The 14,985-nt window shown below is 35.9% G+C and overlaps 1 protein-coding gene across 6 annotated transcripts in view; it reads left to right on the top strand.

Moving 5' to 3' along the window:
- The window catches only part of LOC127423968 (drebrin-like protein B), a 35,641-nt gene extending 32,535 nt beyond the window's left edge, over window positions 1–3,106 (top strand). For all 6 annotated transcript variants that reach the window (XM_051668700.1, XM_051668699.1, XM_051668698.1 and 3 more), the window contains one exon: window positions 1,931–3,106. In XM_051668700.1, coding sequence (XP_051524660.1) covers window positions 1,931–2,067 — 137 coding nt within the window. In that variant the 3' untranslated portion in view covers window positions 2,068–3,106. The remainder of the gene's footprint in view (window positions 1–1,930) is intronic.
- The last annotated feature ends 11,879 nt before the right edge of the window (window positions 3,107–14,985 follow it).

Genomic DNA, 14,985 nt, shown 5'->3' with positions numbered 1-14,985 from the left:
TATATCTCAAAATCATCTGCATCACATAGCACCCAAAATTACTTTCTAATGTGTGAATATAATCGAATATTCAGTTACTTTGTACAGATTGCATATGGTGTTTTCATGATCTGAAGTTCTGATAAACAGAACTGATAAACGTGGCAAGCTGTCTTATTTGGATTTCTAGTATCCGGAATATTGTCTTAATCGGGTTATGACAATCGCGTTAAAGTGATAGTTCACCCAAAATTTTAATTCTCTCATCATTTACTCACCTTCATGCCATCCCAGATGTGTATGACTTTCTTTCTTTTGCAGAACACAAATGAAGATTTTTAGAAGAATATTTCAGCTCTGTAGATCCATTCAATGCAAGTTAATTGTGGCCAGAACTTTGAAGCTCAAAAAGGCAGCATAAAAGTAATCCACAAGACTCCAGTGGTTTAATCGATGTCTTCTAAGGCAATATGATAGGTGTGGGTGAGAAACAGATTTATATTTAAGTCCTTTTTTACTATTAATCTCCACTTTTGACCAGCCCCTTCCAGTATGTGGTGATATGCACAAAGAATGCAAATCTTAAAAACAAAACAAAAGAAGAAAGTGAAATTGGAGATTCATAGTAAAAAAGGATTTAAACATTGATCTATTTCTCACCCACACCTATCATAACTCTTCTAAAGACACTGATTTAACCACTGGAGTCTTATGGATTACTTTTATGCTGCCTTTATGTGCTTTTAGGAGCTTCAAAGTTTTGGTCACCATTCACTTGCATTGTATGGACCTACAGAGCTGAGATATTCTTCTAAAAATCTTCATTTGTGTTCAGCAGAAGAAAGTAAGTCATACACAATCGGGCAGGGTTGGGAGGGTTACTTTTTAATGTAATCTGTTACAGATTGCTGGTTACTTAACAATAAACGTAATCAGTAACGTAATCCAATTACAGCAATATGGAAGTAATGCCATCAGATTTCCTTTCATTAAACTTTTAGTGTGTCTTTTCAATTACTTGAAGGAATAGTTCACCCAAAAATGAAAATTTGCTGATAATTTACTCACCCTCAGGCCATCCAAGATGTATCTGAGTTTCTTTCTTCATCAAAACAGAATTTAAGACTTTTAGGATTTCATTTCAGGCCTCCTCCTCTAAGCAATGCAAGTGAATGTCCTCCATTATTTGATGGTCCAAAATGCATATTTAGGGTGCATCAAAATAATCCACATGACTCCAGTCGACAAATAAAGTTCTTCTGAACCCAAACGGTTGATTATTTTTAGAAACAAAACAATACTTATATACTTTTTAACTACAAATGTTTGCTTCCGTACATCTCTGTGACCTGAGCTCATGAGTCACGTGGAGGAGGAGTCAGGAAGCGCGTTTCTCTCATTTCTCATTTAAAGAGCGAAAAATGCATGTTCTTCCATGGTCATCACGATGAAGCAGCTGTTTGCCTTGAGAGCAGAGTGCTGATGTGAGACAGGTGTTATTTGCACATGCAACAGTAAGAGGCGCTCCTGACTCAAGTGAGTCATGAAAGAGAACGCGCATCTAAACCATCACTCTGAACAAACAACTGTCTTATCACTTTGTCTTTCTTTTGTCAGAAATTAAAATTTGTAATCCTGACAGTAATCCCAGTTTTTTTTAACGTTAAGGTAATCTGATGATGGTGGTTTTTATGTAACTGTAATGGATTACATTTACCTAATTTTTGTATCCTGAAAACGTGAAAAGTGGCACAGTGGTCAAAGGTGTCCGTTTAGCGCATGTTGCTAGAGCATATGGACGCCAAAACGTGTTTGTGTGAACGCCCTCTAAATCTGTTTTTTTCAGTTGATTTATCGCAATCTTAGATATCTTCACTTTGGTTGTTTAAACTGAGCTTGTGAGAGGTCGTGGTACTATGCGTTAACTATGCTTTTGTGTTTGTCTTCTCAGCTGATGACACCGAGATCTCCTTTGACCCTGATAATATCATTACCGGCATTGAGATGATTGATGAGGGATGGTGGAGAGGATACAGCCCTGACGGACATTTTGGAATGTTTCCGGCTAATTACGTCGAACTTGTCTAACTAAGCCCAACATATCCCTCTCAATGGAGTCAGGCTAGATCGATTTGCCCTGCGTAGATTCAACAAATCTCTGGCCCCCTGAACAAAATAGGTCGTTTATTTGATTGAAGAGACTAAAACTAAAATCATGGACCAAAAGTGTGGTTGATATTCATGTGACCAGGGGGTATTTCAAATCTCAGAACGATATTCCATACTGTATTAGTAGTTTTCTTTTGGTAATTTTATTTCATTTCAAGAGGTCCACAAATTTTTCAAAACAATACTCAGATACTTTGACTTCAAGTAAGAAATCTGTCTGTGTCCAATCACGTCCCTCGGAATATTCGGTGGTTCAGATTGATTAGTGCTTGTGGTGATATTCCAGTAACATTCAATTATCCTTTTAGACTGAACCTTTTCTTTGTTTTTTGTTTTTTAAGACATTCCCTTTCGAACATTTCAAACGTTTGGATTTCAACAACAAGCTGCACCTTTTAAATGGAAAAAAAAAAGCAGTTATGTAAAGATGTTTAGTGCAGCTTAGGTTGTAGTAGTCAGAACGTAAAGCTCCTGTTTTGCCTTATTTTCCTCACAATACCGAGTTTGACTGCCTTGCTTTATTGAGGAACATAGCACGGATGTTTTGCTGCGATGAAGTTTACCGAGGTTGGACTGAAATAAATGGACGCAAATGTTTGCTGTGTTGTATACGGCAAGATTTAGAATCCAGCAAGCAACTTTATTCTTTAATCTCTTGTAGTGTTAACATTGTGTTATTTAAGATCACTCGGGATGGAAACTAACTTTGAGACCTTTGTACCACAGCTTTCTTGTCTACTCGGAAATGTGGAGAATATTAATACTGTGATTTTTAGATTTCAGGGAACCATCATTTTTGAGGAAATTTTCAAAATGTCATTTTTCACAAACACCCGTCTGGAAAACATTTTAAATTCATTCAACAGTGGTGCAGTTCTTCTAAAGATGTCATTTATCCAACAAGTCTGGATAATGTAACTACAATTAAAAGAATAAATAAAGAGTTTTAAGAAAGAATGCACATTGTACTTTGTTGATGTGGTCCTTGAAGAATGAAGATTAGTTTTAAAGATAGTTACTAACGCCAAAGGCCTTGTAAAACAGAAGCTGAGGTCAAAACGGGTTGATAAGACGCGATGTCAGTAAGGTTGCTTTACAGCAGGGATTAGAAATTAACAAGTGTGTCTTTTTGTAACTTTTAAGTAATGGGTGTGTAATTTTTTCTATGATAAAATTATTTCTAGTATGCCAGGTTTTTAGCCATCTATTAAAAGGTTTATGCTCACCATGCAATGCCATGAATTCTTAGTCTTGGAGGCCACTTTTACTACAGTTGGTCATGTTTAGAGTCGCCAGATGGCGCCAAATAGCTATTCTTCCTTGCGTTGGCATGACAAGAGAGACCCTGCAGAGTGATACGAGAAACATGAAAGTAGCACCGGTTTGTTGCCATAGACAACGCTCTAATGAAATATAAGTCATTATCTACAAATATTTGATCTGTCAATGCCATGACTGACCACATAAATAAAATGATCACTCTCACTGTAGTTCCTGGTTCATTGTAGTTCAGATTGAGTTCTGTCAGGTGTGAAGGGTTTGATGTTGCTGAATCCAGAATCTTTTATCTGTAATACATCAGAACTCCAGTCTGCAGAAAGGAGAACAGTCACATATATAGCCTAACACGGGGGTTTTCATACTAGGGATCGGAGACCCCTAAAAAATTTTTTTGACATTATTTTACATTAATGCCATTTCATTCTGAAATCATTTATTATGATTATTTAATTCTGTTTAGCAGGGATTAAAAACGGTTCAAGGAACGAAAACCGAAAATGAGTTACTTTTTTAGCAGAACGTAACCAAAAACTGGAACAAAGTGAATTTCAATTGTTCCGGAGTGAAAACGTTATTTTTAAATGCTGATAACCGGTTATAACTGGTCAATTTTGTTCTGATATTTTTTTTCATGAAATTAAAGGCCAAAGGTTTTATCACAGTACATTTTTGAACTACACTTCATGTTGCCAGAAAAAAAAAAATGAAACGTGCTTTGAACTTGAAGGAAACCGCAGCATCACAGTTATTTGCCTAATTGTCCACTGTGGATGAAGACCTTTTTAACAACTACAGTTGCAATCGAAATTAAGGATTTTACAAGACAGTAAGGATTTACAAAGGTGAGCTTTTCTGATAACCCAGAATTTTTAAACTTTACATCTATATCAGATGAGTGACACATTCAAAGTCATAGTGTGAATATATAACCTAATATTTCTAAATAGCAGGATTTTTTTTAATACAGCCATGTCATAATTATTCAACTCCTATTGCATGTAGCTGTTTCTTAAATATGTAAGGCTGCACAAGTAATGGTTTTAAAACAAAATTAAGTCATCAATCTGCAGTGGCACTTATTTAAGTTTTAAAATGTAAGTTTAGTGTTGTAAGCAAAAATGTATTTCTATGCAAAAAATGCAATTAAAAATAAGCTGTCTCAAAAGCTAATAGAGGAGATTATTTCATTACACAAGAAAGGTCATGGCTAAAAGTACATTTCCGAGGCACTTCAATTTCCAATAGACAAAGTTGGCAGCACCATTCATTCATTTTTTAAATATGGTACAACAACAACCTTCTTGGGGTGTGGAAGAAAGCAAAAATTCACCAAGGGAAATGTTGACTCCAGTTGACTGAATATTCAAGAAGTAATTAGGAAAGTCCTGTGGAGTCCTGGAAGAAGGTTTTATAGATGTATGACACTAAACTGAAAATGAGTTTTAGACCCATGGGTCAGCAGTATGTCTGGAGTAAGATGACAAGGTGATGACAAGAACGACACCATCCCCACAGACAAGCATGGAGGTGGGTCAGTCCTGTTATGGGGGTGTTTTGCGGCTGCAGGAAACGGCTATCCTGACTATGTGACTGACACCATGGATTCTTTCAGGTATCAGGCCATTTTGGCATGAAAAATGTGATGCCTTCGGTGTGTAAATTGAAGCTCGGTGATCACTGGACTTTCCAGCAAGACAATAACACCAAGGATACATCCAATTTATCCAAAATCTGTATCAGGGATAGGTCGTGGAATGTCCTTAAATGGCCCTTTCAGTCCATCATTAAAATCCCATTGCAAACCTTTGTTGGGATTTCAAGGAAGCAGTGGCAGCACAGAAACCAAAGAATGTCAATGAGCTGGAAGCTTTTGCTCATGAGAAATGTGTAAAAATTCTAATAGAGAGGTGTCTGAAGCCTGAGAACACCTGAAACATTTATTTGCTGTTATTAAGGATAAAGGATGCTCCACAAATGACTGACTTTGGGGAATATTGGTTGAATATTTTTGACATGACATTTGTGGAGAGAATTAGTTATTTTTTTATTTTAAAATTTGGATAAACTGAACTCTTTGTTCTCAAAATCACTCAAATATGTATTAAAAACATACTTTGACTGTTTATTGAGGTTTTAGTTGATGTGTTTTAATTCACATCACCAGAATGTATTGCTGGTCAGGGGGGGTTGAATAATTGTGATTGCAACTGTAGGTATAATTACTACATATACATGCACGGCTAATCCAGATACAAGGAAAACATTATTAGAGGTAAGAAGTAAGTTTCTAAGTCTTCACTGAATTACTGTTAGATATGATGCGTTAATACAGATTTGATGCTGCTGGGTTTTGACTCGGAAGCAGATCTGTAAATAAAATTATACTGAACAGTTAATTAACTGCTTTTTATTATTTCTGTGCCGATAATTCCACCACACAGGAAAAAAATATCTTATTTTTGGTGAGGCAAGTAGCTAATTTTGGGCTTGTTTTTCCAGACCGTGTAGCTTGTTTCACTTGCAGGATCTGGCAACACTGCAATTGGTATTTCACCCACCCAACAGTGCAGAGTACTGTGACTTTAAAAAGAATGTTATTAGTCATTCTTATATTTTGTTCTAACTGGTAACCTTTTGGAAAGAAGGCTGCGGAACTTCTGAAACGGAGCGAAAAAATTGAGTTTTTGCTCAGAAAGAACCAAATGTAAAAAAAAATCGTCTTTAGTCCCTGCAATCTTAGCCGATGGTAGAAATAAAACAGAAATAAGAATAAATTGGCATATATTTTCATTATTATACAAAAACAAAAAAAAAAAAAAAAAACATTTATGACAATTTATTTTGTGTGTTTTTTTTTTTTTGTTTTTTTTTTTTGCATTTTTTTTTTTGCATTTTTTTTTTTGCATTTTTAGCCATTCAACTCTGGTCTTTAGTGACCCGGGACCTAATTCCACCCCCTGTACCTCATCTTTTTTTTCTTTTCTTTTTTTTTTTCTTCTTTTTTCTTTAATTTGGAGTTGTGCCCACACCTCTTTAGTATTCTTCAACTTTTCTCTTATAAATAGTTTAACAAAAAAAATAATAAGAAGAAGAATTATACTTAAGTACCAAAAGTGTTTAGGGTCATTGCAGACCTTTGGTATGTAATAGTGTCATGTTTGTTTGTTTTTTTGCACTTCCATATATCATTTTTATGATTATTTCATGTCCATTAAAGTTTCATTTCACAGGATATCTCTTTATTTGGTTATTACAAGACAAATTTGGACTATGTTCATACATATTATTACCATATCATGTCAATTTTCTGTTCAATGATGGTGAATTATCAGTAACCCATATGTGTATACACATACATATTATAATTTGTTACTCAAGGTGACACTGTTGATTCAGTGATTGACTTGATTTTTATTTATTTTATTTATTTTTTACATTTGCCATTTGTTGAAGAAGCAACATGTAAGTAAACTATAGCAAGTGTAACATAAACAGTATGATATGGCTACTGACATTTGGATGTACTTCTGAAAATATGTAAAGTACGTGTCTATTTAGACTCAATAAGTGCCTGAGAAAATACAAATGTGTAACTTACAGTAACTGTAGCTTATGTGTTGTGTAGCTCAATATGTGTTTGAAAGCAGTTGTATCTCATAAAATTTCAGCGTGGAAGTAATGATTCCTGTTCTATATTTGCTGCATAATTTCTGTGACATATGTAAAATAAAACATCAAAATGTAACAGAATATATTCTATACTGTTATTTTCTAATTGTCTTATAAATGCTTTGAAAATTTTAAACTATCTGGGTATTTTGTAGATCTGTTTGTGATAGATATGCACGCCTGGTCTCTAAACACCAGAGTATGCAGGGCTGTAGCTAGTGGGGTTGAAGGAGGTAACGATTCTAGGGGCCAAAAGATCTAAGGGGCCCCATAACAAATTCTAAACTGTATTTTTTAATAGGAAAGGGGCCCAGATGAACTTGCTACGCCCCTGCGAGTATGGAATAATGTTTGGTGAAATACCCTGTGCATTTAAGGGTTAATATGACGGCTCTTAAGCTGGCGTGGCATTATGAATAGTAAAGGGTCCAGTGGATGCACACTTCAGAGTCTTGCTAGATGTAGTAGGTCATCTGGGTATTTATCGCGTTCAGTTTTAGGAATACTGAGGATTCAGACACCCCCACTGACATACTGCTTTTGGTGTACTTTACAGAATAGTAGGGAAGCATGCATATTCAGACTCAGCCTTCTTTCAGATACCCACTACCTGTTTAGCTTCCACACTTCACCAGTCTCATACTGTAGTCTGGAACGCCAAAAACACAGACACAAAAAGTGAACCACCCCAGTTATAAGAAATATCAGCAGCCGTGTAACACCAAATCATATTCGAGAACTGGAACTAAATGTTGTATATTCCTGGGTATGAAATATTGGCAATTTTGTCCATTTCATAATTGGACATACATAATTCATAAACTTTCCACTGGTTTACCTTGGCCAAGTTGTTTGTGGTTAAACTGCATTTTTCACTGTAGTAGGCACATAAAGTATAAGCTGCATAATGCTGCATTTTTGTGTTTAGGTATATTTTCAACCTAGTCTCATAGAATGAATGTAACTAAATTTTTGCAAACTGACTTTACGTGTCGAATTCTAGGTTTTGTCACAGTGTCCTGATGAAATTAACAGTAGAGGCACCACAACAACTGTGTGTTTTATTCACTTTCACACAAATCACGACTACAACGGCTGATTATGATATTATTAACACTTATTTTTGCACTATTACTCTTACTATAATGCATTATTTGAAAAACGATACATTTAACACTTGTATTACAGACTCACCTTACACACTTATTCCAATGTGATTAGCTTGGGCAGTTCAACACCAGTTAGGCACGCAAGCTGACGCGTGAGATGAAAGTGACGTAGAAAAGACATTTTTGCTTCTGAAAATGTGCATTTCATTTGTCTTTTTACTTTTGGACACTATTGGTTAGGTTTAGGCGTTGTTTAAGGGTAAGAATGTTTTTTTGTGTGTGTGTCTACCTCTTATTTGATTTTTGATCACTATTGGTTAGGTTTAGGTTAAAGTTTTAGGTTTGGTAGGTAATTTTTACTCATTAAAACCTCCATCTAACATTCACCTTAAAGGAATATTGCATTGTTCAATATAAGTTAAGCTCAATCGACAGCATTTGTGGCATAATATTGATTACCACAAAAATTAATTTTGAGTTGCCTTCTCTTTAAAAAAAGGAAAAATTGGGGGGCCTGGGTAGCTCAGCAAGTAAAGACGTTGACTACCACACCTGAAGTCACGAATTCGAATCCAGGGCGTGCTGAGTGACTCCAGCCAGGTCTCCTAAGCAACCAAATTGGCACAGTTGCTTGGGTGGGTAGAGTCACGTTGGGTTAACCTCCTCGTGGTCACTATACTGTGGTTCTCGCTCTCAGTGGGGCACGTGGTAAGTTGTGCGTGGATGCCGCAGAGAATAGCGTGAAGCCTCCACACGCACTAGGTCTCTGCAGTAACGCGCTCAACAAGCCACATGATAAGATGCACAGATTGACGGTCTCAGACGCGGAGGCAACTGAGATTCATCCTCCGCCACCCGGATTGAGGCGAGTCACTACTCCACCATGAGGACCTAGAGCACATTGGGAATTTGGCATTCCAAATTGGGGAGAAAATCCCCCCCCCCCAAAAAAGGAAAAATCTGGGTTACAGTGAGGTACTTACAATGGAAGTGAATGGGGGCCAGTTTTTTTATATTAAAATACTCACTTTTTCAAAAGTATAGCCACAAGACAAACAATATGCATAAACATGATTTTAGTTTTCTGTGTAAAATTATAGCCAATTTTACAACTTCGTTGCCATAACGATGTAATGTCAACAAACCCTAAAATGACTGTCAAAATGACAATTTAAACAACTTTACAGCTCAAATGATACATGAGTTTTAATGAAAGAATTAATGTAAGTGTTTTCATACATTATAAGCTTCACATTTCTGCTTTTTAAACCCTCCAAAAATTGGCCCCATTCACTGCCATTGTAAGTGCCTCCCTGTAACCTCGAGTTTTGCTTTTTTTTTTTTTTTTTAAGAAAAGGAGGGACGAGTCAAAATACATTTTTGTGGTAATCAACATTATTCCACAAATTCTGTCGATTGAGCTTAACTTGTTTTGAACACGGAATATTCCTTTAAAAGATTTGTCTTATTACGACACAGTTTCACTGGCAAGCGTGTAATAAATTATGCAATTTCCTTTTGCAAAAATGTTGCTACCGTCATGTTCATGAGATCAGGCTGTAAATTTCAGTTCACTAAAATGTAAAACGTAAGTTTTTCTTATATATATATATATATATATATATATATATATATATATATATATATATATATATATATATATATATATATACATATATATAATTATCCCCTTTTCTCTCAATTTGAAATGTCCTATTCCCACTACGTACTAGGTCCTCGTGGTGGCACCGTTACTCACCTCAATCTTGAAGTTGCCTCCGCTTCTGAGATGTCAGTCCACGCATCTTATCACGTGGCTCGTTGTGCATGACACCGCGGAGACTCACAGCATGTGGGGGCTCATGATACTCTCCGCAATCCACAAACAACTTACTATGTGCCCCACTGAGAGTGAGAACCACTAATCGCGACCACAAGGAGGTTACCCCATGTGACTCTACCCTCCCTAGCAACCGGGCCAATTTGGTTGCTTAGGAGACCTGGCTGGAGTCACTCAGCACACCCTGGATTCGAGCTCACGACTCCAGGGGTGGTAGTCCGCGTCAATACTCGCTGAGCTACCCAGGCCCCCCTAAAACTTAAGTTTAATTGCTGCATTAAATTAAAAAAAAATTTTTTTTAAAAAGTTTCTAAAACTTTTCTGAAATAGAGTTGAAACTCTAAAAACTCATAAATTTGAGTAGAAATGTAAGAAATTATTGTGACAAGTTACAGTAAATGGATGGGGAAAAATTGAGTCTCGTTTTTTTTTTTTTTTTAACAGTGCATGATACATTTTAAATTGCATTAAATTACATAACATTAGAGTATCCGATGTAAACAAATCAATTTTGCTACTACGAGTATTTTCCTTGTCATATATGGCAAACGCCATGATTCTTGTGATCTCTGACCTGCATGTGTCACTTACCGAGTTTCCTGGAATAAGATAAAACATGACCGTTTGGGGATTTTTTCTTTTTTCTTTTGCTTGATCACCCCCAGTTTCATTTTCAGAAGAAAAAAGAAAAGAGACTGTACTTTTCCCCCCTCTTCAGAGATCACAATCATCTTGTTTTTTAACTGAAAGTCTAACTGATGTTTTTTGTTTCTTCAGATAGCATTTCACCTATTAGTTATTTGCTTTTTCCATTGATGTGCTATCCCATATCCCATCTACATTGCTCTTAGATCTGCCATTTATAGATGTAGAGAGGTATCTGTTGGGAACAGAGAGATGATGCATTCTAGCACAATATTAACTTTATTCTGAAAAGGGAAGTAAGAAACGTCTTGATGGAAAATATCAACTCACTTCTGTAAAAGTGGCAGCGGAACTCTTTGCTGAACCAGAGTGAATGTCTATGTGGCGTAATTGTCAGCTAATTTCATTCTAAGCAAAGTTTTCCTTTGTTAAGAAAAAGATAATGAAACCAGAATCATAAATTAGGAGTTTCTACACGATTGTCTCGAAGAAATATGGCAGTGTAGTTTTTAAAATTGATAAAATGTTATCAATAACAGTAAAATTAATTATTAATATTAATCACATTACAGTATATTCTGGCAAAAGTTGGATTGATTTCAAAAGTATTCATTTGTGTTGTGTTTGTTGAAAATTACTGATATCTAAGAATTTGTTATTTTATTTGGCCTGCTAAGAGAGACAACTGTGTCCCAAGAGTCCCATGAGACTTTGCAAACAAATATGTTCCCTGAACTGAAATACCTACTCAATGTAAAACTCTTCATTGTGGTAACAGAACTTCTGAATCGAGTCACGCAAACCACACGTGTACATGAGCATGTTTATGAGTATTCATTTAATTCCTAACATGGGCATTATGTTTTTATGCCAATATTAGAATCATAGCTTGCCTGCATGTATAATATCTGTACCATAAACAGCCTAATTTCATGTGATACTGTGAAATGTTCTAGTCTGCCTTACTGACATTTCAGTCATAGCATAACTAAGGCAAAGGTTATTATTTATTTGTGTAATAATATATAGAGGTGAATATATTCATGTGTAATAATTAGAGTATTATAATCTTGTGGTGCCATATGAAATCATCTGCTATGATCTGCTCTCTACCTTTATAAACCAGCAAATTATATCTAAAGAGTGGAATATTAAAATGAAAGTACAAAAAAAAAAAAAAATGTAACCCCAAAATCAAGAGGAAAAAAATGTGAAATTATATTTTGCATAAAAAAAATAATAATAATAAAAAAACATTCTTATGCAATTTTTTTTCATGTTGACATTATTTTAATGACAAATAAGCATATTTTCCCCCTCAAATTCTAATTAGCATACTGTGTTTGTACATTGAGTTTTTTTGTTGTTGTAATTCTTGTTATTTTCACTGATGATTTTCATTAGATTCTCATTTATGTAAAACATTAAAAATACAGTAAAAATATATATTTTTTTGTTTTGTTTAAATTCGCATACATTTAAATCAATATCAAAACATCCAATACTTTACAATTTAAATAGTATTTAAAACATTTTATGTCGCAATACTATAATGAGAATGTGTTTTTTCCATTGTGCAAAAAGGGAAATTTCGCATTAAGACAAATGTGCTTGATTGTCATGAAAATAGTGTGACAGTTCAAAAATCGAAATGGTTTAAACGAGTTAACTGTATTATGATGTGTGCGATGATATCAGAGCAACATCCACTAGAGAAATCCCATGAGGATAAGTCAAATCAGACCTGATGGCTTTAGACCAGTATGACAAACCAGTCACAATTCTTGTTAACGCTAACGTATGATTTCTGTTGGGCTGGCCTAGTACCCTTCCACACCTCGTTCTTTATTGTTACACCTCTTTCTGACTCTCTCACTATTTCTCTCACTGACATGAATAAACGGGGAATTTCTCTTTTCTTCAAATCTCTGATCTTCCACTCTCCTTCAAAGCTCTGACTTAAGTGTTCCTCTAAGTGACTCACTTGCATATACATTCTCTCAACGGTTGGCCTACAGCTCTAGATTTTAGTCACCGATCATATTATGTACAATTCCTCCCGACCGAGTTGAATAGCACAGGCTGGGTAACGTGATATTCTAACACGGGTCTTATTCTAAAAACTGTATACTGGAAGGTCAGTAATGAGATGTTGTATGTTGATCTGATTAGTAGGATGTTTTTGCCAAGCTCAGCATCATGATCCATCTTGAGCACGAGGACATCCATTAGGCAATCGATGGTTGGTATGTATCATGTGAAAAACTTGTGGTTGAGAGCATATTTTGAAACTAGACTTTGAAAATGTAAATGGTGCTTACCCGTGCAAAACTCGCCATCACAATTCTAGGGTGTTCTCATTGCTTTTTTATGTGTTGCTATGTGGTTGACAGGGTGTTTTGGATGGTTGCTAGGGCATTGAAATGGTGTTCTGTGTGGTTGCTAATAGGGCTGGGCGATAGGACGATATAATCGGATATCGACGATACCTTACAAAGATCCCAATGCCAATTGCGAACAGATGATGATCGACAATATCGGGAAATGGCAAAACCATGGATCTGGGAAGACGGCAAATATATTAAACAGTGGCCAGGGTGTGAAACTAGCACCCGCCACCCGCCAAATGCGATGAGGCTGAATCCAGTTCGCAAGCTCCTCGTCCAAATGTAGTTCATGCACGAGTAATTTTGCTCATCAGGTGACCTGTAAGACGTCTCGGTGTGATACATGACAAGAAATGTTGTTAGTCACAAAGACATGCGCTTGAAGAATCGCGCTTTATTATATGTTTAAGAACAGAAAAAAGAAAAGCCATCAATGCTCCTGTCTGATTCGCTGTTTGTTCAGAGGCGTGCAGCACGAGCCTGTCTTCTGGAACAAGCGCATGTAAAGAGTTTTCACTCTTTTCTCTGTTTCTTTCCTCTGAAAACTCTTTGCAAGAATAATGTCATCTATTCGAATGCTGCAAATGATCTCCGATCATCTCAGGAGGTGCTGTTAGTTTAGTTTGCGTAATTTCCACTCATTTGGCATGCATTGTGAACGCAACTCTGCAGGTTCTGTAATATGTATCTTTGTATTAAATAAACAAATATTAAAGTGATTAAATCATAAAGTAATGCAAGACACGTTCACCTTGAACCTAAAATTGAGTTTTATTTTCTTAAGGCAGCATTAACTGTATTACCAAAACGCAATACAAACACAAATTCGATAAGAACACACATTTGGCAGCTTTATTTTGGGAACCAAAGGGAATTTATTAGGCTTATTTATTATAAGGATTATTATAATTATCTTTACATTTATAATTGTCTTTAGTTCTTAATCTGTAGACTATTAGTAATTTTCCACCTATTGTCGTTGACGAATGCTTGCGTGATGGCAAATTGAGCCGTTGGAGACGGTAAATGTTTGAATTTGGGGAGGTGGTTATATAAGATTTTTTTGACCACTTCGTTATTTTATAGATTTTTTTGTTTAGTTTAAAGTGCAATTTGTATTTACGTATCACTCAGCCCTAGTTGTGTAGTGTTGTTTTGCTGGTCCACTTTTTACTGGTTATGAGGGCACTCAGAAACTCTCCTTAGACCCTTCCATGGAATATGATTCGGATCCCTCCGTCATTTTAAGTATTTTTATAAGTATTTTGTCCACCATAAAACAGACTTTTTTGATGGAATCATAAGTCTGATCATGTAGAAATGTAAAAGTACATCTCTCTTTCACAAACCGCAGGACTTCAGATATCATGTCTGTAGCACAAACACTGCAGGATGAGTTATGCTTCTAAAATTCGAACCACTGCCCCTAGTAGCCAAAGCTGGAAGTGCTGTTGAGTTGAAATGTCCACAGGATGGCACCAAAAGCTAGTTACTTTGGTTTCATTGCATCATAAACATTCCGTTTTAAAGTTGCTGTGTAAAGTTTAACATAGTTTGAAACATAGAAAAACACGTCTTGAGATCCCTGCGTTCTGATTTGCGCTCCATCAAGCTGTGTTCAATGCAAGAATGAGACTCATCTTGTGCTGTCTGCTGTGGGTAAGTGTGGTTTGTTCTCTGTATTGACCTGCTTCAGTGACGTCACTTTTTCCACACAACCGCCATATTTGTGACCATCAGCGGGAGGAAACAATGACGGTAAATGGAAAAGAAACCTTTTCATCCATGCCAAATTCCAGGAAAAGTTCATAGAGGTCTGAAGACATCACAAATATTGCCAAATTGGACTTTTGCGGACATTTAAATATAATTTATCCACGTTTCATCTCCATACATGGCGAGTCTG

This window comes from Myxocyprinus asiaticus, chromosome 33 (assembly GCF_019703515.2).
Source record: "Myxocyprinus asiaticus isolate MX2 ecotype Aquarium Trade chromosome 33, UBuf_Myxa_2, whole genome shotgun sequence".
Taxonomy (NCBI): Eukaryota; Metazoa; Chordata; class Actinopteri; order Cypriniformes; family Catostomidae; genus Myxocyprinus; species Myxocyprinus asiaticus.
The sequence above is the reverse complement of the archived record's forward strand: the minus strand, read 5'-3'. Positions and strand labels throughout refer to the sequence as shown.